Raw genomic sequence first — 13,014 nt, 5'->3', positions numbered from 1 at the left:
AGCAAATCTTTGCTTTCAAATAAGCTTTTATTTCTGTGCCTTGGACTGTCATGTTACCTATGATGCATGCAGTATGAAATGGAAAGCTGAGAATATGCACACATTCTTAATGGACTGTAACATGTTGATCACACATCTTCATGTTTCATCTGCTGTGAGAAAACAATTTAATATGGTGCTATAAGTCTAAGTGAGCATTTAGACCGGAAACCTCCCTGTGTTACAACAACACAACTCAAGCACACACAACACAGCGTGATCAAACTATTTTATCTTTTGTCATAACAATCGCGGGTCAGTCAGTAGAAATAGTTTTACATTACAAAGTATCTACTAGGAACATGTATTTGCACATTTCTGATTTCTGAACTTTTTTGCCAGAGCCCCCTGTAATGGCCCCCCCGCTTTGTCACCGGACTGATTTCATTGAAATGAATGTGAGTGCTGTGTTTTTTTTATGCATGTCAGTCTGCTTAAGAGTCTTCAGTCATTGTAGCAGCTCTTTGAGACTATACTTAGACGTAGCTATGCTTTGGGTTAAAAGCTAAGGTCAGATACATTTTAATGCACCTATTTCTACCTTTTCCTGAATTAGTTTATGCTGGAAATATATTTATGCAAAGGGCAACATTGGGGACAATTCAACATATAAAACACAATTGAATATTTTTTCAGTAAGGCTGCAGGCATTCTGTATTGCTTTCAACTATTTATTCTCTTGTAGATCGACTTTTCTACTTGTATTTGAGTCAGCACACATACATGATTAATTCTTCCCTCCTCTTTTGCATCTTTTGTTAGGGAAGTAACTTCGTTAAATGTGCATATGACAATTATTTACCTCAGTGACACATGGATTCATTTTAATAAATTGATAAACCCCTGGACTGTAATATTTCAGATGTGTTTGAGCAGTATTTCTGCTCACGTTCATTACTTTGTGCACATTCAAAATGTATCTGTGTTCTCTGTGATTTAGGTGATATTTTGAGAAAAATGAAGTGATAATAAGCTAACACAAGAATGTTCCCTGCTGATATGGTAGATCAAAGACCTTGTGACAGACTGTGAGCCCAGTTTGAGACTCTCTGGATGAGACAAAGTTCAGGAAATTGGCTTTACGTTTTTCTACGTCAGAGGTGGAAACAGCACAAACGTGAAACATCTGCTGCAGCATCTCCACAGCAGGGCACGCCATCATAAACCTGAAGCTGCACAGTGAGAGTGGAGCCTAAAGCGACTTACAGGTCTGCTTCATCAGTCAACTTTTAAAAATACGTTTAGGGCTACACTCAAAATATTTGGGGCTGAAACCTCAGCAAAATCAGCTGACGCTCTGTCTGCTCAGTATGGCTTTAGATGAAAAGTTACGTGATCATCAAAGTAATTAAGAATCATCCTCTGGGCACCATGAACATATGCATCACATTTTAAGGCTATCAATTCAGTAAGCAGTTAAGATATTTTAGTCTGGACCAAAGTGGGACTAATGTACAGACAAACATTGCTCTCCCCTCTCCCCTCTCCAGGTTGATAATCAGTCACACAGCCATTGTGCAGAAACCCCTTGGAATGCTTGTAATTTTCTACTTTTTTTTTGTCCTGTTCCAAGGGCTTAGTGATTGAACGAATCGGGAGGAGGCCCCTCCTCATCTTTGGGTTCTGTGCCATGGCCGTATTCTTCAGCCTACTCACAGTGTTCCTCAATTTCCAGGCAAGCCACTCTTTCTCTCCCTTACTGACCTCATTCCAGACACACTGTAAGTAAAAAGGTGCTCTGTACTGTGGGCCAATTATAGTGTGAACAAATTGTCATCAGGATTCCTACTCTGAGGTTATCATATCTGCCACATGTATATATATATATCTCACATTATCATAATGTATTGCTTACATTTTTAATGAATTATTTGCTGACGTTTGCTGCTGTAACATAAGCAAAATAAAATATAGGATGTTAATTATTCATTTCAGTGATATATTTTTTGTGATATTCCTGCACAGAAGTCAGAGTTGTGATTTAGAGTTTTACTGCCAACACAATAATTATGGTCTTTGCAATATAATTTCTCTCGCTCTCTTATCCAGGACAGGCTGTCATGGATGCCCTACCTCAGTTACATCTCTATACTGGCTGTGATCGCGTCCTTTTGCTCTGGGCCAGGTAAAACTACTGGCTGTGATTTCTCCATTTTCTTCTTCTCTTTCTTAATGTTTCATCTTGAATTGCACCTAAAAGAGAATGAGAAAATACCCCACATATTGTTATCAGATTGCATTCACTTTTAAAACTGGCAAAGGGAGCTGTATTTGCACTGCTTTTTTAGATTTAAATACTTTGTCAGCCAAGTGTGTCTGTAATTAGAATCATAGTCGAAGGTGCTGTCATATGTTAGCATATTGAATAGGAGTTGTACAGTATATACTGTATATTGCACTGCACTGCAGATGCACAGGGGACAGTGTGAGTGTGCACAGTTGATATCGGAGGGAGGTTGACTTTGAGATTCAAGGTGAGGCTATTGCTGTCATCACACATACTTCACTTCTGAGTAATAATGTCTCCAGGGAGTGTTAATCCAATGAAGTGCCTCAGTGTATCCGGATGAAATGAGACCTGTGGAGCGTTAAAAAGTGTGGATAAACTTTTCGCAACTATCACAATCAAAATACTAGAGCGCGCACATTACATTTTCAACCGTAGATGCTGTGTTCCTTAATAAAATTAAAAAGGGAAAGAAGACACAAAACGTCAAAACATCCACACAACTGCAAGCTGCACAGTGCCGTTACTGTTTAACACCACCTTTTAATTGTTCAGTGCATTGTTCAGGTCCACGTCCCTGGTAATTGTTAAAGGAAGATAGATCATTTCTTGTTTATTTCAACCTCAAAGCAATGATTTATGGCCTATTGAAACAAATTATGTCCCTCATTGCTTAGGGATGCTGAATGACTGGGAGGGAAAGAAAAGAAAATGTGCATGAGGGATAACCCCAGTGGTGCTTTGATTAAACAATGTGACTAGCCACAAATACTCTCAAGTCATTTTCCCTCAAAAACAGTGGCTCGGATATATAAACGTTAAATGGAAACACAAAAATTATCTGACTATATGAATATAATTTGGGGTGATTTTTGTTTTTTTCTGATAAATTAAAGGGCACAGTATGTTTAAAGTAATGCTTACTTTTCAAATAAGACGCTGAATATTTCCTACCTTGTAAATAGTGTAATGCTTTATATAAAATATTCTGTTCAGATTACTTTGCATTATCATTTAACTCCCCACCCTGGAGGAATATGACAATCTGTGTGTTTAATTACAAATAACCCGAGAGCTAAAACACTATATACAATATTGAGTGAGATTAGCCACTTTGCAATAGAGATTTCTGTAAACAACCTATGACCTGTAACAATGTTTATATAAGGCAATTTCACTTTCCAATTGCCAGCAAATCCCACATTTCTATAATTGTATTCAGAGAAGGCAATGTTAAAAATTAGGTTTTGTAACAATCAATATTTAAATCTTGCTTTCAGTTGGTGGGGGGAAGCTACAATATGTCGGCAGCTAACTTTCCAGCAACCCATAAATCTTTTTATTAAACTTATTTGTAAACTATGCCATGAATATCTTTGTGCAACACCTGCACCATCACTCTCTCTCTCTTCAACCTCACATTCTCGTTCTCTGGCCTCTATGTCTATTGTAAACTGTAGCCATACCCACTGGGCCCATTCATTAAGTTTCCTTCTCTGTGAAACACCTGACTGCCCTTGCAAACATCTTGTTTGCAAGATTGTCTACTGTATGTTGCATCGTTGCTGTCAACTTCCATTAATTAATGTAACTACAAATTAATTTGACATCCTGTAGTATCAGCCTGCTGATTTTTGTCTGAGCTGGCCTACCCATTAAAAATCTGGTTATTGAACAAAGTAAATGGCCTTTTACTTCACCTACCCTTTTCCTGGTATTATAAAAGGAAGTTAGATTTATGATCTTGATTCTATAGTGGAATTATAAACTGAGCAGGTGTACTTTGTACATAAGACATTATAAGGAAATAGGAAGTTACTGTAAGTTCTGTTTTGGTCATGTGCTCTACAGGTTGAACTTTCCCTATACTTTATGTTGTGGTGTTGTTGTCATGCTTTATCGGCGGCTTTTAGTGTCCTATCTTTGTGGCTTGTATTGTAGCGTGCTATAAATGAATGTCAAAAGGACATACAGACAATTTGGCTTCAATTTAATTTCTTTGCTGTGTCTGGGGTCCAGGTGTACGGGGATTTCTTTCATCTGGGGAATGGCCACTTTGTCACCTACTGAGATGATTAGACTTGAGTGAAAACCGTTTAATTAAAATCTTGATGCTAAAAACTATAATTTCCTGCAAGTTGATGCCCTGTGTAATAGTTGGGTCTGTAGCAAAGATAAGGAAGTTGTTTTGGGTTGTTTGAAAGCCTGTTGCTTATTTAAATTAGCCATAAAAGTGGAAAACTGCACCAGCTTGTTTTAATGTTGTGAGCTTATAGTTGACTTTAATGCAGGAGTAAACACATATTAAGCGACATGTTGAGCTTCCACTGAGCTGGCTGTTTTTTTAATTATCTTTATTGGCTTTTGCAATACAACTACTAAACACTAATATGCCAGTTTGTGTGTATTCGCTCCACCACACAGATGGATATATAATTAGAGTTGGTTATGAAGATTGAGCCAGGAGTGTAAAGTACATCTTATCCTTTTTCTGAATGAATTTTGAAGGCTGTGATGACTTGGGGGGGACTTAACACCCCATCCCTTGTGGCGATTACACGCTTGGTACACACAAACTCACACATACTTGTAACGATACATGCCATAATTACAGAACTACATGTTTTGAAATGTGTCTCTGTTAAATGCTCTAACAGTGTCTCTGTTAAATGCTCTGCACCTGAGGGTAATGGGTCACATGTGGGCCGAGAAGTCCATTGATGATGGATGATGCTGAACCTGGGGAGTGTGTGCAAACCACTCAGATGGTACAGCTGTTGTAAAACAGACTCACTTAGAATTTTAACAGTAAAATGCAACAAGATGTGAGGCAAAATAGAAAAAACTCATAAATGTATATCTAGAGAAATTATTTTGGGAATACGTAAGTCGTAAGGAATTGTTCTTTCAACAATTATTTTCTGGTGTGACAGACATTTTGAATTATAGGCTGCAGTTTATAAATAAGCTGGTATGTATTTAAGATACTTTTCCACTGTAGGTGGTAGTGAGCGTAAACCCTATGAAATCCAGCACAACAAATTACTGCAGTCAGATAAAAACCATGTATCGTGGGGTCCGCTATTTAAATTGCCAAGGATAAAGCTGTTATTTTACATTTTGTACTATCAACCAGCCCAAGAATACCTGTATCTTATTAACAGGTATTCAATACAGTAAAAATGCAATACGGAAGCAATAAAAAAAATGCTTCAAAGCCAGCATGTGACATTTTTCATTATAATGCAGTTGCATGGTTGTTTCAGAATTTGGTATGCTAGCTATGTTCATTGTAATAAATATCTTATTGTATTAAGCACTAGAATTAAAGAATATGTCTCTTTAATGGGTTTTCCAAGATATTTTAGATGGCAATGGATCAAAACATTATCTTTCAATAATTTGAACACTGCACATATTGACAAGATATTTATTGATTTTGAATAGGTTTCTTTAAAGGTGATAAAGGTAGGATTGCAAAGATGTAGGACAAAAGAATTTAACAATAACAACATCTCGGTCCCTACCCGATGCTAAAGTCCAAAACAGTCTCCTAAGCGCCTCTCCCCACAAGGGAGAATTAATGTGTGTGCATGAGCATTGACTGGAACACAATTAGACACCCCCCTGCCCCTGATTGGCGCATCCGAACAGGGAGCTGTGGATTTTTGCAAATCACACTACAGGCTTTAGGTGGTGCCAAAGATTTTTTCTTTGAATTACCTGCTTCATGTAGTTCTACTCAAACATAGGGTCATTTTCAGCAAATTTATGATAAAGTGAAAGTTAGTTTCAAACGTCTTACCTATTGCACCTTTCATATTACAAGTTAACAAGGTTAACATTGGTAACATTTTCTATAAAGCCTGTCTCTATGTATTTTAAACGCATTTATGTTATAATCTGTTTATAGCATTGTTTAAGTATAGTCAGAAGCACTCATACATATTCTTAATGCTATAACAACAATCATACAACATTATAAAGATTTTTTTATAATGACCAATATTGTTAAGTATCATAACAAATCTGTATAATTGCTGCTTAATTGTGTTTTTGTTTTTCCCAAGCCCATGTTTACAATACACTAGTGAGGAGCACCCATGGTTCAGATATATATAGGCAAGGTTAATTGGGTCCTTTCCTTGCTGGAGGCGTGATAGGGAGTCACTGTATTTGTTCCACTGTATTTGTTCATCTGTCACCATAGAGACTGCGAGCAAATGGTGAGTGGCGATCCTAATTTGATGATTATGGGAATGGCAATAGTTATAGCAATGCTGTAATTGCAGGATTGTTCTATTCCTGTATTTCCACTTTCTTAATTTGGTGGATCAAAACATGCTTTCCAAAGTTCTTATACAGTATTGTTTTAAAAGCTGACATTTAGACTCAATTTCAGACCATAACACCAGTTTCCATTCAAAACAAAGAAATGAAAACAGTGTGATTTTTACTCGTAGTGCAAAGGTTCTTGGCTCTTTTTTTGCCTCTTGTTGCAGGCTGACACTGTCATCTCATTAACTGGAAATAGTTGATTCTCTCATTCTGATTCTCCTATTGAGTGTGTCAGATTCTGCCAACTTGTCAAACCAGAGAAAACAACGCTGCCCAAGCTGTTTCACAACCCTTATAATGACCGTGCATATACTGTATGTGAAAAACTAACAAGACCAAATATGACAAAAAAAACCACATACGCCTGTGTTTCTGAACTCTGCACACAGGATGGGTTGTAAGTTGTCATTTGGATTTGTGTTGTATACATTTTAATTAAACACCTGGAGCTGTGGATGTATAAGAAATCACACATGACAGAAGTCAATGAATTTTAACCTCCTGGAAATTGAGAAATCGTGGACTAATATTTTCCTACTGCCTGTCGCTTCCATCCTGGCAATAAATACTAAATAGTAAATAGTATTGACACTGAGCAGGTTCTTACTGTTCATGTGGGACAGCAGAGACAAACTTCCCCAAGGATACACTGATGTGCTCATTAGTTTGGGACCAGAAGCTTTTTCCTGCAGTACTTATTTTTATTTTGGTGGCTGTGGTATACTGTCTACGACCCTAAAATCAAGCAACTTTAATGTAACGCCTTAGACAGCGAGGAAAAAATGGCTAACACCTACAGCATGATCTACTTCCTTATGTTTAGTTTTGCATTCATTATTGAGAAACATATATGTTTTGAGCTTTCTTTGGTGTCATTTTGTTTCAGATTTGGAAGACTTTTTTTTCTAGTTTTTACAATGTGATGTTTGGCAGTAGCACTGTGTAAATTCACACTAATTAACATAAAGTGAAAGATTGACCTATTTATTATGTGATTGGATGATATTAACACATGTGGAATATTCAGTTAGCTGCTTCTGAACATTTGATTTAGCGTGGGTTTGGTCCAAGATGTTATGTGCAAATGTATTCACAATTTTTTGATTATTTCATAAACAAGTTCCTTTGGATTTTTTACTGTATGCAGTATAATTGTGTGGTAGGCGTCTCATCGAAGGATCCAATATTCTCGGCATGTGTCTCACTCAACATTTGGTGCAGCTTCATCATACTTTATGATCTTGCTGCACTCTTGATGACGGCAGTAACTCAGCTGTAGTTGCAGATGCTAGTTGTTGCTCCACAGTTTGAATTACTTAAATTTAAATCTCAGCCCTTGTTCTTCCTCTGCAGGAGTCATTTGCGTTACTTTTTTAACGTAAATTGGCATTTACAGCCTTTTGCTAAAACAGCCAAGGGAGGCTGCATTGGTGGAGGCGTGTTGTTTAAGGTATACTAAACAGCTGAGCAAATGAAATACGAACCAAGAAGTCCAGTTGGATTAACAAGTTTATGTGTTTAAAGCTTTATCAGACACCAAAACAACACACATTCAGCATCACACAATCTGACATCTTCAAATTGATATCGTTCAATCTGATTCAAATTTGAAATTATCAAAATTTTGACCTTTTTGCTGTTGGTCTTTCCAAGTGCAACCAGAGAGAAAAGTAGTCATCCAGAAGCAATGATGATGTTTACCTGTGCTACCCTTTGCCTCTGTAGTGACTGCACTATTCCCAGTGCCATTCCTCACAATATTACCCCTGATAATATGAAAGCAGCTTAAAGGCGTCTGAAGAGATGCAACTTCCAAATCTGTACTTTGTCCATTCGCGAGAAAATGAATGTGTCTGTATGTATAAGTGTGTGTGTTCAGCCTGTTCTGTCAGCAGTGCAAATCCAGTATGAAGAAAGGTCTGGCAATTCGAGACTACATACGCAATGTACTCGGCACAGTGGCCTTCTTTCATCAAGGTATCATACTTTCAGATTTAATCATAATGTGTAATTGCCTTGGAGTCTGCTTACTTCACAGAAGAAAAATGACCTTAATTAATTCTGGTGACTCATTTTTCTCATAAAACAGAGATACAATTTTTGCCTTGGATAAAAATAAACTTCACACCCATGCTGCCATCCCTCACACTGAACACCTACAAATGTGTGTTGCGAGTTTGTCATGCAACTCCACAGAGCCTGTGCCACTTTTTGTTGATACCTTTGTGCTTTTTCGACACAGTTATGAGCTTCACATATTTAATTTTTCAGTTTTTTCATTTAATTTGTAAGAAAAATTCTAGTAATATTCAATTGTGCACCACTGCTTGGAGTAGAATATGGAAAAGCAATTAAAGCACTAACTATAGATTCACTTTGTTTAGTGATAATTGTTACCTGTAAAATCCCACTGAACACTTCATTGTTCTAATGTAAATTGAGCAGCGTTGTTTTTGCGTTTTTACAGGCAGATGACGAGATACAAATGCTCTCTTGGTTTTGTTTAATTTTTTTCTCTTCTTGAATACATTTAATTTATCATACATATGTGTATCCATGATTTGAAGAATATACTTACGCACTATACTAAAGCTAAACTTAATGCTGCCGGCAGCATCAGATGGCCGCCCACCAAGAGTTAGATTCAGTCCGAGGTTGCTTTTTGGGGATTTGTTGGGTCTACGTAAATTAAAGAGTGTAAACTAGACCTACTTTATCTGTAAAATCTGTAAAGTGTCCCAAGTTAACGTATGTTATCATTTGACAATATACATACAATATAATTGAATGAATTGGTTGTGACAATTAATTGATATTTGTTAATTGAGTCAAGAAGCAGCTTAGTTAATCAAAAAATTAATTACTGCTTCTCATCACTCACCAAACAGTAAAGTATGTTGAGCACTTTCAATGAGCTCTTAAAGCTGCATTTGTCATGGAGCTTCAGGAAACGTTGGAACCAAGTGCAACATGGCGGACACACAAGTAAACTCAGGGATTTATTGTACTGAAATTCAACAAACAAAAGGTATCCTGGAACATCAGGCAAAATACAAAAATAGGAACAGGCATAATCAGAAACAAGACTATCAAAATAAAACAGGAAACAGAACATACACAATCATAACAGCATTAAGCAGCAGTGAGGATCTGCAGTATTTAAGCATCTCCTGCACATTACAGGGAATCTTTTTACATACACTTGACAACTTTAAGCTATTTCTGATCAGTTCCTATATAGGTCTCAGATACACACAGGTCCCATACTGTATACTACACAGACAGTACATATAGTAACAAGTGGTGGACTTAAGTGCTTTAAGTGTTTCCAATTGTTACTGCTTAATACTTCTACAGGAAAATTGAATTTCCATGGGTTGAATCTATTGTCATTTTGTAAATGTTTTAATATGAATGTTATTGGAGCCTTTATAGGCATCAAATGAAATCACAGTTGTGTCACAAATAAGGTGTTTAATTTTCGCAAGATTAAAATAGCAGTAAACAACTATTTACTGTGTAAAGATATAGTGGAGTATTTGCGTCCTGAGCAAGACTGAAGTCACACTCTCTCTGTTTGTTGTTATCTGAGCTTCTCTGTTCTTTGTTTTGATAGCCGGTCCAGCCGTGGGAGTGCATGTGAGTGCTTTGTGCATCGGCATCAAGGGGTTTGACAAAGCGTATTTGACAAGTTAGGGAATGGTGGTCTGTGAGAGCCATGGAGGCAATCCCAGATCCATTTTTTCCAATTGTTTTCAAAAGTACAGCAATTATAGTTTGTAAATGCAGCAACTGTGCAACTTTCCCTTTTGAACAAGTGCATTTCTGCTTGAATGCCATGGATTCTTCTGCAGTCAGTGCACACACAGCATGGTTGAGCAGACCCTGTGATATTATTACATAGTTGGATGGTGTGTTCACTCAATTCTCCTGGGAAGTGAAAAAATAGGTGGACGAGAAATAGACAGAGGGTTACAAAGTGCTGGTGACAAACAGGCCATAGAGAATAAGACATAACACCATTTCACTTTTCACCTAGGAACCAACTACTATACATTTGCTGTTGTGAGAGTTAGCAGGTAATAAGAAATACCCGGGGTGAGATGTGAACACATCCTGACAAGAGTGGCACCTGCTGCTTTTAGGAGCCATGAGCAACATATACAGGGGCAGAGATAATGAGAGGCGACTGAACTCAAGCCAAGGTGAAACTTAATGATGTGTGATAGAAAGCATTAGCTCGAGATTTAATTAGAAGGGCAAAAGAAATGAAGAAATAATTAAAGGCTGATGGATTACAAATCTGTGGATAAGAAATTGTCTCTGAACAAGGGAATTTATTTGTGTGGGGTTACTACCTCATCGTATCTTTATAGTACAAAGATTACTATTTAATATTCCGGTCTTGCCATACTCAATGTGGTTTTGAATAATGAGCACCATGCCACATTAACTTTAAGCATTAAAAAATAAAGTATAACCATGAATCTCAAGAATTCCCTGTAATTTTCACTTGCCCCTGTTTTCCTGAGGAGAAGAGTCTTGATGTTGTCATTCCTTGCCTAGTTTTCCCCACAAATATTGTGGTGGTTCCCAAGACTGATGTCTCTTGTTAGACAGACTTACGTAATATTCCCCTCGTGTACACAAACCCCTGCGAGGTGTTTCATAAAAAGCAGGAAACAATATTTTCTTCACACACGTTTAATGACATTGATCTTCTGTCAGGAGCCTGTTCTTGACAGGGAAGGATTTATTCTCCTTAGGGTCCTGAAACATCCGCTGGTAGAGGATACTTATATGTCCTTGGACGCCCAGATAGCACAGATGGCAGAGTGGCCGCCCATATATAGAGTTCTACTCATTGACACAACCGGCCCGGGTTTGACTCCAACCCGCGGCCCTTTGCTGCATGTCATTCCCCCCTCTCTCCCCTTTTATGTCTTCAGCGGTCCGATCGAATAAAGGCCTAAAATATAAAAACAAAAACAAACAACAACAGTCTTCACATGTGGATTTATCTCTTGCTTAGCTGCAGCAGGTTTTTCTTTAGTTGTCTGCAGTAATTTGACACAACTCCATCAATCAAAAGTTAAACAAGGGTGAAAATAAGAAGATGAATGGAGGAGTGCATCTGAAATCAGAACCACAGCGATGCAGTGACACCTTTTAAAGGCAGTGTGAGCTAAACAAGACCTGCTATCAAACCACAACAGTGTGAGTTTGCTTGAAGGTCTCTTGTTGTGAGGCCGCAGCATTTGTTCACTGCTTGGTGCAATTTAAGTGTGCCTATGAAAAGAAAAAGGTGTATGCGGTGATGCAGTTTGGCCTCGTTTCACACCCTTTTAGGATGAATACCGTCCTTCAAGAGATTCTTAACGATGTTTTTGTCAATCTAGACAATGATAGATAGATAGAATGGGTAACACTTAATAACCATCATTAATAGATGGTAAATTGATAGTTAATCTTTAGTTAATTGTCAGTTAACAAACAATTGATTTAGAATTAATAAAGATGAGTTGTTATCAGTAGTGCTGAAAATTAACAGTTTGTTGTTACACACATTATATCCCTCATACTATATTACAAATCGGGTAATAATTAAATTCTGTTTGTAAACCTTTAAGAAACCATTTTTAAAACCTCTGTAGATACGGTACATGGACTAGACATTCATACATATATATAACACTTTGTTAATGGTTACTAGTTGGTTGGTAAACCGTCTATAAACAGTGTCCGGTTGGTTATAATGAAATTGCAACAGATGACTATAATACCTTTTAGTTAATAAATACTTTATAAACCATCTATAAAAATTATCTAGCTGGCTATTGTGAAGTTGTGACTTATGTTTTTCATAATAAGTTATTGCTAGTAAGTGTACATGACCAGTTTTGACCAGTTACAGGATAATCAACTAAAGATTAATTGACCATCAATTTACCATCTAATAAAGAAGGTTATATAAATTAGGTTGTATAAATTATAAAGTGTTAACACAAAATGTACTGCTGTCAGCAACATACTCAACATGTGCTATAATTGCTTAAAAAGTCTGGACCGTTGTAAATTGGCCCTGGCCACTGTACCTCAAACAATTTGTGTTTTGCAAACACAGCTGCACCAATGCTCTCGCTAGCACAAAGAATGCTAATTTTATACAGTGCAGAGGCTGAACATGCATTTTCAATAGTTGCAGTGCAGCTGTATCATTAGGCTCGTTCGAGATGAACTGCGCCTCGCCTGTAAAGTGGACGAGAGCAGGCGGCAGCAGCGGGGGCGGGGACAGAAAGCTGCGGTAAAGTCGGACCGTTTCCATCCGATTCCATGCCGCCTTCAGGCTGGACAGGAAGTGACAAAAACACTGTGGTGCGATCCCAATTTAATAAAATATAATCAGACCC

At 37.4% G+C, this 13,014-nt stretch overlaps 1 protein-coding gene and 1 long non-coding RNA gene across 6 annotated transcripts in view; one reads left to right on the top strand and one right to left on the bottom strand.

Moving 5' to 3' along the window:
* Window positions 1-13,014, top strand: part of slc2a9l2 (solute carrier family 2 member 9, like 2) — an 86,008-nt gene that overhangs the window by 46,098 nt on the left and 26,896 nt on the right. For all 5 annotated transcript variants that reach the window (XM_034870089.1, XM_034870091.1, XM_034870090.1 and 2 more), the window contains 2 exons: window positions 1,613-1,714; window positions 2,089-2,164. In XM_034870089.1, coding sequence (XP_034725980.1) covers window positions 1,613-1,714; window positions 2,089-2,164 — 178 coding nt within the window. The remainder of the gene's footprint in view (window positions 1-1,612; window positions 1,715-2,088; window positions 2,165-13,014) is intronic.
* Window positions 5,787-13,014, bottom strand: part of LOC117943763 — an 18,457-nt gene continuing 11,229 nt past the window's right edge. The window contains exon 3 of the long non-coding RNA XR_004656428.1: window positions 5,787-5,870. This is a non-coding gene — a long non-coding RNA (uncharacterized LOC117943763). The remainder of the gene's footprint in view (window positions 5,871-13,014) is intronic.

Source organism: Etheostoma cragini, chromosome 4, assembly GCF_013103735.1.
Source record: "Etheostoma cragini isolate CJK2018 chromosome 4, CSU_Ecrag_1.0, whole genome shotgun sequence".
Classification (NCBI taxonomy): domain Eukaryota; kingdom Metazoa; phylum Chordata; class Actinopteri; order Perciformes; family Percidae; genus Etheostoma; species Etheostoma cragini.
Note: the sequence above shows the minus strand (reverse complement) of the source record. Positions and strands in the feature narration are given on the sequence as shown.